This window comes from Nuphar pumila, chromosome 3 (genome assembly GCF_984573655.1).
Source record: "Nuphar pumila chromosome 3, dmNupPumi1.hap1.1, whole genome shotgun sequence".
In the NCBI taxonomy this organism is placed as follows: Eukaryota; Viridiplantae; Streptophyta; class Magnoliopsida; order Nymphaeales; family Nymphaeaceae; genus Nuphar; species Nuphar pumila.
This window is the reverse complement of record NC_143251.1, coordinates 128,180,568-128,194,387: the sequence shown is the minus strand read 5'-3', so window position 1 is coordinate 128,194,387 and position 13,820 is coordinate 128,180,568. Positions and strand designations below refer to the sequence as shown.

General features: G+C 38.6%; 2 protein-coding genes across 2 annotated transcripts in view; one reads left to right on the top strand and one right to left on the bottom strand.

The window, feature by feature from the left end:
• The first annotated feature begins 5,207 nt into the window (after positions 1-5,207).
• LOC149843727 (large ribosomal subunit protein uL1c-like) lies at positions 5,208-11,645 on the top strand. The gene is made up of 7 exons (XM_090000039.1): positions 5,208-5,625; positions 5,713-5,892; positions 6,012-6,066; positions 8,598-8,725; positions 9,408-9,491; positions 10,872-10,997; positions 11,086-11,645. Exons 1-7 carry the CDS (start codon positions 5,281-5,283, stop codon positions 11,218-11,220), a joined length of 1,053 nt encoding a protein of 350 aa, XP_089856165.1. The 5' UTR covers positions 5,208-5,280; the 3' UTR covers positions 11,221-11,645.
• A 914-nt stretch (positions 11,646-12,559) lies between these two features.
• SMC5 (structural maintenance of chromosomes 5) overlaps positions 12,560-13,820 on the bottom strand; it is an 89,161-nt gene continuing 87,900 nt past the window's right edge. Inside the window, exons 26-30 of the mRNA XM_090000038.1 lie at positions 13,405-13,453; positions 13,240-13,327; positions 13,095-13,167; positions 12,890-12,993; positions 12,560-12,812 (exon numbers count right to left, since the gene is read on the bottom strand). Coding sequence (XP_089856164.1) covers positions 12,760-12,812; positions 12,890-12,993; positions 13,095-13,167; positions 13,240-13,327; positions 13,405-13,453 — 367 coding nt within the window. The 3' untranslated portion in view covers positions 12,560-12,759. The remainder of the gene's footprint in view (positions 12,813-12,889; positions 12,994-13,094; positions 13,168-13,239; positions 13,328-13,404; positions 13,454-13,820) is intronic.

Genomic DNA, 13,820 nt, shown 5'->3' with positions numbered 1-13,820 from the left:
TTGGGTTAAGGTTTTTGTAACAAAGAATGAGCCTGATTAGCTATTGTTCAGACCGGTGAGGTGCAGTTATTGTATGGACTGGGTATGGTTTACAGAATTTTATACCAAACTCGAGTCTGACTCGAGTTCGAACTAAGATCCACGAATTTTCAATATAAAAAAAACTCGAAAGGTATTATTTTACATGAACTAGATATGGTTTACATAATCCTTCATATCATAATATAGTTTTATTTTAATGAAAATTCTGGTTGGACCCGATGCCTCTTAGTTGTATCCGGGCTTAGATCCATCCGTTTTGGCAGAGGTCGAACCTGTTGACACCATTACCGGTCCCGTGGGCACTTTCAAACGCGCTAAAATAAAAATTCTCACCCATTTTGTATTTAAGGGGGTGTTTGCATGTCACGGAAAATGGCCATTTTTCGCAAAAACACATCGATGGGCGTGTGTTTCCACAGTGCCTAAAATTTTGAAACAAACATGGTACCGTGGAATCCCCTCGACGGGCATGGCAAAATGCACCGTGGATCCCTTTTCAACGAAAACTTTAGATTGAGCACGTGTGGTTAAAAGGAAAAAGAACTTCACATTTTTGCTTTTAGCACGTGCAAGATTTGGCCTTTTCTTATCAAAATCTGCTTAATAATTCTATTAAACTCCATGAATATACCAGACCACAACTTGTGAATGTTTTTAAGTTGACGGGACGTCACAAGTTTCAAACCCACTGGTGGCATCTCTTGCCTCAAGGTGGAAACTAGGTGTCCTGCCTAGTGGGTAGTAGGGGTGTCAACTGGTCGGGTTTGGTTTGGACTCAGGTGGATTCAGACCTGACCCCAATTTTTGGGTATGGTATCGAGTCTGAATTCGGGTTTAATAGAACCCACTATAAGAAAAATCATACCCTAACCCGATAAGAACTACATCAACCAGACCCAGACATACCCGATAAAGCCATATTTTTTATTGAAAAATTACGGGTCTTAATCGAAACTCAGGTCGGGCTCGGGTCTGGTATAAAATTTCACAAACTATACCCAGGTCCATGTATTAATCGGACCTTTGGGTCCGGACCTTAATAGGATCTTATTATTTATCAACTATAGGGTTTGGTTCGGGTTGGGTCCGGGGCACCTCAAGGATTTTGCCAACGAGGCAAAATTCAACATCAATGCTCTGATGCTCTTTACATCAACCTTGCGGGAAGAGATGCCACCCGTGGATTTCGAGCTCGTGATGTCCCTTCACAAGTCACTCTTATCAGATGAGCGGAGCCCATCATTTCTTAAGGTTGATCTGTATTTCTCTTGTATCAACTATCTCTAGGATTGGGTAAGAGACTTAACAAGTACCAACCAATGGACCAGCCGAGCCCAGCACATACTTTCAATAAGCCGTGGTCTAGTAAATCCAGCTTATCAAGGGCCAGGCAGGCCCTAATCTCAGTACTAGGCGAAGACTAAAACCTAGCTCATGCCCAGGTTTATTTTTTGTTTGGTCAGGCAATCCATTAATGAGCTGAAGATCAGGCTCAAGTCTGGCCTAGGCTTGGTTGGGGCTCAAAAATGCAGACCTGGTGGGTTTTGACCATTGGTCGCCCGTTGATCAGCATGCATGAACCCTTTGTGGTTTGGATTCAAAGAATTTAGTGGAACAGGAATCTGATTCCACTAAATTCCTCCTTTGTAGCTGGAAATTGGTCAAAGGATTTACAGGAATTGGATTCCAATTCCATCAAGGGCACATTTTTTTTTTTTGAAAGTCAAGCTGGGGTTGGGCAGACCCTTAAGAGCTCAGCCCGCCAGGCTTTAAGTGCGGCCCCGCCCAGAAATGGCCCAGCCCATTTACTAACGGGCCGGGTTTTGGCCTGGTTCTTAACGGGCTCGGGTTTGACCAGGTTCCTGCTCAACCCGACCCAACCCACATCTATTTGTAAATAGTAATAATTGACAAGTTTTTAACTTCTCATGCACCCAATTAATTATCTTTTTAGTTTTAATAAAATTAATGTAACTAATTAGGTAAATAGTAATTACTCTGCAATAGTTGTTTTTTATTTATTAAAAAATAATAAATAACTATTGCCCATCGGGCCGGCCCAGGCCCAGCCCACGTATATAATGGGCCGGGTTTCAGCCCAGTACCTAATGGGCCTGGGACTAAAACCTTATCCCAAACCCGACCCATGGCAGGCTGGGTCTTCTTGGCCCATCGCGCTGCCCGGCCCGTTGCCCACCCTACCCTTACCCCTACCAGTTATATAACTATACCACTGGATTTTGAACGTGCAACATCCCAACACAAGGTAAGGGCACATTTGGTTGGCTCCTGGTGAGAATCATTCTCTAAAATTGATGAGAGAATGATTTGTATTTTCTCATATCACTGCAATATAGATGCAGAGGCAGTCCAGGATAACCAGGACCTTGTTCAAAATTAGGATGCAAACTGTTTGGATCCAAAACAGCTAAATACATGGAGATCCAGATCAGAGTCGAATCCAAAACAGCTAAAATTTACAAAACTCCCATCCTGGATCCGACCCATTTGCATCCCTTTTCAAAATGACCAGAACTGTGATTCAAATCCAAATGGGCAAGGCAACTCAAATTCCTATGTGGACCCAGTAGCGAATACAGAATCGAGCTAGGAGGTTTGTGTTATTTCGCATCTCTATGAATGCAACTCGTCGTCCAAGGCTGTGCATGCTCGTATGTGATACAAACTGAGGTCCACACATATCATGCAGTTGATCTACATGCAAGATCCATTCAAGTTGATCCAATTCCATGATTGTTAGGTTTTTCATCCCTAAGAGTGTGTTTGATGGCTTGGATCGTGGAAAAACTTATCCTGGAAAAAAAGTTGTGTGGACCATTTAGTCAGATTTTTTTTAAAAGGATTTTATATCTGATTAGCTTTTTTTTTTTTATGACTTTAGAACCTCACCAAGAACCCGGTCAGTTAAGGTGCCTGCCTTCCTGCCATGTAAAACTTCCTTACGTGCCCCACTCATGATAAAGCAATAGCAGCCTCCATGCGCCAGCGAGATTCGATCATGGACCTTCAGCTTGACATAGGAACCCGCTGACTACACGGGGGTTCTATATCTGATTAGTAAAACAGGCAGGATTCTGTTTGAGAGTTTCAATTCTGAAACCGAATCCATGTAAAGTATATCCAACGTAACCATTTCCCATCCGAATCCGAATCCGAAGCCCCAACTCAGAACCCAGTGCTTGTATTTGAACTGAATCCAACCAGTTTACATCCTTACTGAAATGCTCTAGGTCTAGGGTGGGATTTTCTCTTTTTACCCCTCGATTTTTTTCCCTGAGGTGATACGTTTTGAAGTAGTGCGGGCAGGACGGTGTTAGCATGATGGATCGTAGACGATCTTTTGGTGGATCCATAACTATCTCTTATTGGTTATCTTGAATTGGGAGGATATATATTTGCTACAGTCGATTGTACCTGCAATCTAGTTGGAATCTCACGATGCAAGTCATTCTCACTCAAACTACACTCTTAAGACGTATTTAAGGCTGTCAAAGGGTCAGGTACCCATCGCATTATGGTATACCCGAACCCGCCCAAATGCCAAAGTGTTGGGTTTGGGTTATACAGACACAAAAATAAAACCCAAAACCTGGATTCATATAATTTCAGAAGTTTTCTTTTACTTAAAATACATATAAGACACTCTGCTTGGATCGGGTTGGGTACCTGGCAAAAATCATAACCCAAAGTCACCTGCATATTTTTTGGGTCGGGTTCCAATTGACCCGAATATTATTCAGGTTAGATTTTTTCTGGCTGTACCCAAGAATTCGGGTTCAGGTTGGGTTGGGTACCCAGTACAAACCAACCCGTTGACAGCCCTAGATACATTCAGCAGGTATGTAGGGTGTGTGGATATGCTGGGTGCACCAGGGCCTGTATCTCTGTTGTTTGGATAAAGTGAGAAAGAGAACTGTAAAACGGGCTGGGTTCACCAGTTTCACCACATCATACACCCAGCTAGGTCAGGCTCCGTAGTTCGTTCAAAGCTAAACCGACCTGACCCAGTTTCACCACATCAAGTCCCAAGTCAGCCTCAAGAGGGGATGGGGCCTTGGCTGCTTGATGGGCAATCAAAGTTTGATTCTCGTGGGTGTCGCCTCTCTGCGCAAGCCAATGCGTAGCATAGGTTTCAGGAGCAGGGGTCCTAGCCTCGAAGTTTTACGCTGTCGGAACGATGACCCTAGGTATGGCAGGCTGAGCCAGCGCAACCAGGTCTTCGTACCGAGGGACGTTTCTTCGGGTTATAAATTAAAAAAAAAGTCCCAAGTCAAAACCAAATCAAAATTAAGGCTGGGTCAAGCACCAAATTGACTCGACCAACGTAGGCCACAAACTAGACGTGATGACACTTGGGGACCACATCACCACTTGAGCACTCAGTGCAACCATACTCTCTATTCTATTAGCCAATTCATGAGACAAGGATCCCATGTTACTAGGGGTGTCAACGGATGGGGTTTGGTTAGGACTCAGTGAAACCAAATTCAGACCGAGATGATGGTACCGGGGTCTGGATTCCGGTTCAATCAAATCCACCATAAGAGAAACCATACCCAGATCCTATAAGGATTACAGGAACCAGATCATACCAGGTAAAATAATTACTTTTTATCTTTTTTACATTGAAAATTTGAGGATCTTAGTTGGAACTCGGGTTGGTATGAAATTTCACAAGCCATACCTGGCTCCATATATTAATTGGATCCTTTGGGTCCGATCCAGATTTTAATCGAATTTTCTTATTCATCACCGGACTCTAGTTATATGCCGGGTACGGGTTGAGTCCAGTCAGATCTGACCCATTGACACCCCTAGTTATATGCCGTAATCGGATTTGGATTTAGTATAAGCTCTATACATCTGACCTGTTCGTTTGAGAAAATGACAGTTTTTTTTTTGAATTTTTAATCAATAAACTATTTTTTGATATAATATATAATTTAAAATATTAAAATACATAAGATATGGTTCGTACTTCGTACTGTCTGTGTCATGTAATCGTGTCGTATCCTTGCCTATTCGTGTCAAAAAGGACATGCGGCTAGAATGGCGTATCCCTGTGACATGGAAACTCGGGTGCATGGGCACGGGCCCTCTCACCCCCCCATAACCATAACGCTCCATGGTAGAAAGACGCTCGCTCTTATCTTGTGGGGAGGGAACAAAACTCATCCCCACCACCACCACCCTCCCTCCCGTTTCCTCACTCTCTCAATGGCGTCTTCACTCACACAGACAACTTGGGCCGTAGCAGATGCCACACTGAGGCCTCTCGCCTCCACCAAGACCACCCAATCGACCAAGCCTCTTGTTCTTCCCGTTCCCTCTAGAACCTCTTGCGGCTTGCCCGGCAAGTTGAGTCTAGCGCTGTTTCAGCGCGGGAGAGGAAGATGGGTGCACTCGCCGGCACCCCACATGGACGGCGGCTCGGCAATTCCGGTCGTCGCTGCCGCCGTCGTGGCGGAAACAGAGGCTTTCGAGGGCGAAGAAGCGGTGGAGTCACCACCACCAACGAAACCCAAGACCGGGAAGGCCGCACTCCTTCTCAAGAGAGACAGAGTGAGTTGGTGGAATTGCCCAATTTTGGGTTTTTCCTTCTCTTTGCTGTTCTTGAATTCGCCTTCGTAACCATTTTTTCGCGAGCAGACACGGTCGAAGCGCTTCCTAGAGATTCAAAAGTTTAGGGAGAACAAGAAGGAATACGACTTGCCGGTGGCCGTCTCGTTGCTTAAGCAGGCGTCGAACACCAAGTTCCTCGAGACGGCCGAAGCTCATTTCAGGCTCAACATCGATCCCAAGTACAACGATCAGCAGTTGAGAGCGACGGTTGACTCTGTTTCTGTTTTGAGGCTGATGGGGTTCTTTAATTTTGCATTGTTTGGTTGATGTGTATTGATGCTCTTGTTGGTTTTTATCTTTGCCTTTTTTATGTTCTTTTGCTTTAGGTGAATTTACCCAAGGGAACTGGCCAAACTGTTAGAATTGCTGTTCTTGCTCAAGGTTGTATTTACGCATTCATCTTCCGTTTTATTATTGCATGATTTTTTTTGTTTTTTAATTCTTTTGGTAGGAACAATTGCTGCACACTTGTTAGTTGCTTGATGGAAAATCTGATGTTGGTTTGTACTATTTTTTGTTTATAAATATTGGAAGGTTCGTTGGCTCATTGGTGGGATGTTATTGTATTTGTAACCTGATATTGCTTCTTCTCATGTGTTTGTTTTAAGCCATATGATAAAAAGATGGCGTCTTGCTTGTATCATCCAAACATATGCTTGAAACAAGTGTACCAGTTTGAACTGTTGCTCCCGAAAAATCATTTTGCTAGTTCTGGGTGAAATTAGCTATGTTTGTCTTAGATACATATCAAGCTTTCCTCAGTTGATTCTGGCCGTGTTTTTTTTGCTTGGTATGTTCTTATGGAGCATCAGAGGTAGGTCTTCCATAAAGTAGCATGGGATTTGAAATTTTTTTAACTTTCTTTTAGTAAGTGTGTGGCATGTCCTTTGCCAATTGCATCCTTTTTGTGGCCACTGGCTTATATTCTAGGAATCCTAGGTAGGGTTTATTCTTCTTAGTGGGTGGATTGGAAAGATTTGTATCCCTTTGAAATTCACCACCATTTGTAGCTTAGTCTTTACAACGACATCCTACTTTTTTGTGGATACATCTGTTTCAAAGTTAGAGTAAGTGTTCTCTAATTGCTTCCATCCTTGCTAAGTGGCTTAGTATGCCACTAATGTCAACCTTGTCTGTGGTTTAAAGGATGTCCAAGATAGGTGTTAAAATTGGTGCTGAGCTATTTTGGAGGTATGCCAGTGTGAAACCTCTGCAAAACTTCAAAGGGAGGTGTTTGTATGTAGGAATCAGGGTATATGCAATTTGCTCGATATAGAATACACAAATCACTAGTATCGGTCTTGATTGCTTCTTGGAGAGAATTTTTATCAGGTTCTCTGAAAAGTCTTTGCATTTAGAAAAATGAAAATATAAGAAATAATAGAAAATATAAATCAAAGTAAGAAAATTTTCTAAAATATAAAACAAGAATAAGAATAACATGATGGACGAGAAAAAAAATAAGATTTTTTGAATATTGTACTATCATCACAATATTAGCATGATAATGGGATATTTGCAATATAGTCATATTTTAAAATATCATGATATTTACCTTTTCTGTTTTTTTGGCAAAACCTCTTAAAACATGATATTCCGGAATTTTGCTGATATTGATGACTATGTAGAGAACAAATGTACTTGAACCAAGATTGAGGATGCGATAACAAAATGCAGGTTGTGACTTAAAGTAGAGAGCCTCTTTGTCATGGTTCATGCTAGCAATAAGCTGTGTAGTATATTGAAGTGGAAAGAAACCTCTCTTCTGTGCAATGCAAAGGAGACATGGTTACTTTCTGGTGTCTTTGGACAATTAGGTTAGCTTTTGGTATTTTATTATTTCATGCATGCTAAATAAGACTATTTTAAATTGGCATTGAATTGACAGCACCAAATAAAATACAAGGTCTAAATGGTCTTACTTTTCAATAACAGAAATTTTAGCACTTGTATTACCTAGTTTGGGTTTGGACCATTCACATTATCTTGAGCTTTTCTGTACGGTTCAAGTTGCATGTACTTCATGAATCAGGTTTGACTTGAAAACATGGCATATTTAACGTTACTTTTCTAACTAACCAGCTCTAATTATGTTGTTTGATTCATAGTTATCTGAAGCTTCTAGAATAGTCGCATATATCATTTCAGATTTATACAAACCCAAATCCAAACAACATAATTTCAGATTTATAGAAAACCAATTTACATATATAATTTCATATGTGACTATTCTAGAACCATACTCACAACCAATGGTTAGAATGTACCTTACCTCACAAAAATTGTTGGAATCCAAATCTCATTTTAGAAGCAATGGATTTGAATGAAGCATATATTTTAGCTAACTTTCATAGTTCTCATATTGTTTCCTATTCACTGCTACTGCTTACTCTCTTAATGCTTCACAAATCAAGGTGCCTCTCAAAAAGCTCCCTTCTTGCCTCCTACTTCATGTATCACTTCTCACACACACTTCTTACTCTAGCAACTATGTTGTGCTTGTGCATGTGCATGTGTGAATTCAGCAACAAATGGATGGTTACTTAAAGTTCATATATTTGTATGAATTACATAATGAAAAATATTTTGAGAATGCTTTTCAATGTTTTCATGGGGTGAGCAATAAGATACAAGGAAGTTGATTTACAAAATATAGGCATGTTTGTATTTGGTTTTGCATGTAGATTTGTAGGGATAGTTGATTGAGTTTGATGTAGAGTGTTGATCCTTAATCTGTTTATTTTGCAGCAGCTGCAACTTTATTGATCCAACTATAACTGTTCTTTTGTTTAGCTTTTTAAAAGTCGTTACTTGGCAGCACCAGGAAATTATTAGTTGAATGCTTTCAGTTTCATAGTAGTCCATGAATGGTAGTGTCTAACTCTACTTGATCATAACCTGCAATTATGCAGGTAATAGAGTAGATGAAGCAAAGAATGCAGGAGCTGACTTGGTGGGTGGAGAAGACTTGATAGAACAAATTAAAGGGGGTTTTATGGAATTTGACAAGCTGATTGCATCTCCAGACATGATGCCCAAGGTGTGGTTCTCTTTCTCATTTTAATAACAGTTTGCTCTTCTACAATTTTGAGTCTTTTGGCCTAAAAATCATCTGCTTCCCTTTCTACTCTGTTCTGTTCATCTTTCAACCTTAAGCTTCTTGACAACATAATTCTGATGGACTTGCCTACTAAACATTGTAAGAAATCAAGAGTTTTCTTGTTGATTTTCACTTTTTACTGTATTTTTTTTATCAAATATTTTTTATTAAAGAAACATTGAAAAAATCCAAAGAAGAAAGAATCAAATTGGAATCGGTTATCTATTGTTTCTAATATACACGAAATTCTTACCAAATAGTTTTTGTCAAACAATTTACTTTAGTTTTCAATTCATCAGCATGTTTTTTCTTGATAGGAAATATCATAAATATTGAACTCAGATTGTATGACAGATTTCATGTGTTAACATAAATACCAAATGTAGCAATAAGGATGTGTTCTCATTCATGTTACCCATCTTGAGTTACAGCTGTGATTATTTCCTTTAGTAAGTTTTTTATTTTCAACCTGCACTATTGGATGCTTTTACAGTCAGCTAGTTTGTTAGATTGATAAATTTTGAAATGGTTGTTGGTTACCAAAGAAAGTTAGCTTAAATATATTGTCGATCACCTTTTATTTTGGTTGATTTGTTTCTTCCACATCCTGAACCAATTTCAGGTTGCAAGTCTCGGGAAAATTCTTGGACCAAGGGGACTCATGCCAAATCCAAAAGCTGGTACAGTTACAACTGATATAACACAGGTATGTCAAAACAGGTCTTTGTCTATTTTCCTTGCGCATTTTTGTATTTCTGGTTTATATTACAAGTGTGGCCATTAGTTCAGCATGTGTATAACTTGAAACCTACTCATAGCACTTGGGTGGCCAATTTTCAGATTTTTACTATGAAATTCTTATTCTTGGAATTAAACTCTCTCTCTCTCTCTCTCTCTCTCTCTCTATATATATATATATATATATATATATATATATATATAGTAGGAATAGGTTTATTCATCGCCAGGATCTGATGCATACAGGTTTTCCCAGCAATGCAAAAATTGACAGCTGTAAATGCACCAACTTTTTCCAATTTAGAAAAACATGTTTTTCATCCAAAATACATGATCCAATGGTCGATCACCAATAAATAACCATGCTAAACACAGCCACTAGGCTAGGTTGATTCAAAACAACTTGCATCATGAGATCTCAACTAAATTGTAGGCACAATTGATTGTAGCAAATGTGTGTGTGTGTATATATATATATATATATATATATATATATATATATATATATATAGGGAAGGGGTACCGTCCAACCAAGGGAAGGTCCAAAATCTACAACAAATGATAATCGATGGCATTCCTTCTCTAACAATTGAGTTTTTCATTGGACCTTACATATTGTATCTTTAGCATTTATTTAGTAAGCAATGTGTTTTAGATTATAATTTTTTGATATTATGTGTTTTCGAAAGCGCTAAAAATCAACAGCCCACAATGTTCTGTATTGTAAAGTTTTTAATGCCTTGTGTGCTGTCTATTTTTCATGTTTCTAAAACATGTGTAGATGTGGTAAAGTCATCGTGTAAATCATATTTCTTACTAAATAAATTATAAAGAACAATCATATAAGATCTGATTGATGAAACGCTCAAACATTGGAGACAGGGAGCTGTCTGATTGTCATTCGCTCTAGATTTTGGACCTTTCTTTGGTTGGTCGGTCCGCCTTTCATATATATATATATATATATATAATCCTTAGGTTTAATGATGAAATGTTAAACTGCTCTTCCAATGGATTCTCAATGCTGCTAGTTGGCAGAACTTAGTCTGAGCCTTCTGGTTGGTCCAATCGACACCAATATTCAGAAACTGCAGAAAATGAGTGAAAATTCTTCACTTCTAAAGGGTGGAACAGTTCCTCAAAATGGGAAAAATGACCTCTTTGATCCCAATCTCTTCCCTGATACTACTAAAACAAGCTAGGTGCCTCTATAACCATTTTGGATTCTTGTTCTGCTGCTTATTTGATCTTCAAGCGATGGTTCAACCTTTGCTAATTTAAAATTTCTATTAGTCTCAAAATCATTTATTATGATCTGAGTGGTGGTTTTGACATCTCTCTCCTTCAGGCTATAGCAGAATTTAAGAAGGGAAAGGTTGAATACCGAGCAGATAAGACCGGAATCGTTCACATACCTTTTGGGAAAGTAAACTTCACCGAGGAGGATCTCATTGTTAACTTGGTTGCAGTAATTGTATGTTTTCTTCCATGATCTGTTATTCATTTTCTGGACTTATTTCACAGGTCAAGAATGTGCTGATACTGTTCTTCTCATTGTCCAGAAATCAATAGAAACTAACAGGCCATCTGGTGCAAAGGGAGTGTATTGGAAAAGTGCACATATATGCTCATCAATGGGACCGTCCATTCGGTTAAATGTGAAGGGAATGCTCGAGTACAGAACCGCAAGCATCTGAAACTGTTCCTTAGTGCTCATCGATTATCAGGTCATTTTGTTCTCTGTAAATTGCCTGTCTAACTAATTGAGCAAAGACAGAAGGGAGCACGCCCAAGAGAGAGGGAGAAGAAAGTTTTCTGGGAAAAGCTAGTGCTTTTCACCAGATAATACCGGAGATGATTTTTTAGTCATGTAATCAGTTTGTATTGTCTTCATCCACAGCTGTAGAACTGCTTTATCTTCAAGCTTTGCATCTTTGTATTCTTGTTGGTCCCTAACAACCTCAATTGCAGTGGCTGATAAAAAAAATGCTAGCATTTTGTGTAATAGTTCTTTCATATATTTCCTAAAGTGAGATCTATGGGCACGTGTGAGTGTTCCCAAACATAAGTGCATTGTATATACAGAAGGCCTCTTGCAAGTGAGCTGAAAGATTTCTCTATAATGCGACATTCTTATATGGTGCTCATCTCAAGTACAAAGAGAGAGAGAGAGAGAGAGAGAGATTATATTTATTATCAAGGTTTTGATAAAATCATCTGTACACTCCTTATAAATACATATACGTAGTATGTTCTTTTACATCCTTGTATACATATATATATACATAAATACTCATGTTTCCATGTATGCCGTATGCCACTGTACCATAAGGTCTAATGGCCCCCACTTGGGCTACGCTTGGATGACGCACCCTAGCCAAATTCTCGTGACAAATTAAAAGTTTTCCTTTCTCATTTTTATCAACAAATTTTCAAAAATATATAAATTGAAATTTTAAAAAATCTAAGAAATTAAAAATAAAAAGTTTAATTTTCCATTAAATGACCAATATAACAGTGAATATTATGATAAAACCATGATATTTTAATAAAACGATGACATTGTGATGTTTTCACCGTTTAAAATGGTCCCCAAAATATGTTTTATTAAAATATTTGCGACACCCAATATTGCAAAAAACATATTTTATATTTGCTACACCCTAATTATTAGGACAATCTGCCATGGTGCACTCATATGTTATATTCACTGTTCTCAGACAATCCCAGAGAACGGCTTTAAATTTAACAAAAATTATTAGGAAATGTGAAAACTAAAAGCAAAAAACTACATTGATCGGATGAGGAAAATAAGAGACAATTTCGTGATTTTGAAACATATGCAAATGCAGTGATTGAGCTGAACAAACCTCTCAATGGGATAAACTATTTGACCAAGATGGAGATGCAGATCAAACAAATTGCCTGAGTTAAAAGTACATAAAAAATGTGATGCATACAAAATAGGAATGGGTTAGAATTGGAACTATTAAATATCAAGCACTTCAGCGGACAAAACGGAGATCCCAATAGAAATTTTGCAAGTAAATGGATAGTAAATACAATAAGTCATTTTAAAAGGTACTGTAATTTACATGTTGACAAGGCATATACATTGTCATACCTATGAGTCTATGACATTAGTGTTCACAATATAACCATCCCTCTTACAATTGTGAAGTGTCCCAAAATTTTTCTTGGTTAACTAATGTTATTCACAAGGCAAATAATTTAACTTACTTTCCAGCCAAACCCATGACTTCTCTCCAGCATTCACCACTGGCCCATGCTGAAAGCAGGACAGCCAGAGTGAGACAGAATACAAAAAATAACCAGTCTATTTGAACCAAATGAAGTCTATAATACCTCTGGATGGCTTCTCAATCCAAGGTCCATTCATGATATTTAGGATGCTGCATGCATCACTATATTCCAGGTGAGGAAGGAGCTTTGGCGTTAGCAAGAAACATCTACAATTTGAAAGTATAGTCATTTTACGAATATATTATCAGAACTCTGAATTCAAAAATGAAGTGAGGAAAAAACAAGAATACAAAGTTACTATCCTTACTGTGGTGTGTTGGGTTGGCTAGCAGCTCTCACAAGTTGCTGGAACATTTTCCTTTCGTTCAGAGGATCCATTCCTGTTGGAATTCAATATAAGAATGAGTATCTGTAAAAGACCTCATGGCAGGTTTAGAATGACTTGCATTTACCTTGGTTTATCTCATCAACTACACGAAATGGGCAGTTCGTCAGGTCTTGGAGTGAGACCAAATAAAGAATGGTGGATACAGAACGCTCCTGGAGAAAGAGAATTGTCAAACTGATGCATCCATTTGTTACAATTTAAAAATCCATTAACCAATAATGTTGCATACTCCTCCTGATTGATGATGAGCACTCAGCACCTGAAGTTGCCCGGTTTGCCTGGTAAATCATATATGAACATTGAAACATCATTAGATGTTAGATGTATCTCAAAATAGCTACAAAAAGGAAAAAGAAAACACTTGGCCTAGATATTGCTGACGCCAGGTGCTTCAGCCAAGTAAAGGAAAAGAAAAGCATGAGAAAAAAGACATGATACAAATCATTACCAACTTGTAGTACCTCCCATTAAAAGGAAACACGAGAGAGAGTTTTCTTATTTTACAGTTTGGATAAGAAAAGTTGAACAGGACCAAGTCAAAAAGTAAAGAACACATCAGTAGAGAAATAGGAGAAAACTATAATAACCAATTTAGATGAGCATTACATGCAAGAAATTGCAAAACATACATATGCTACAAAAGTA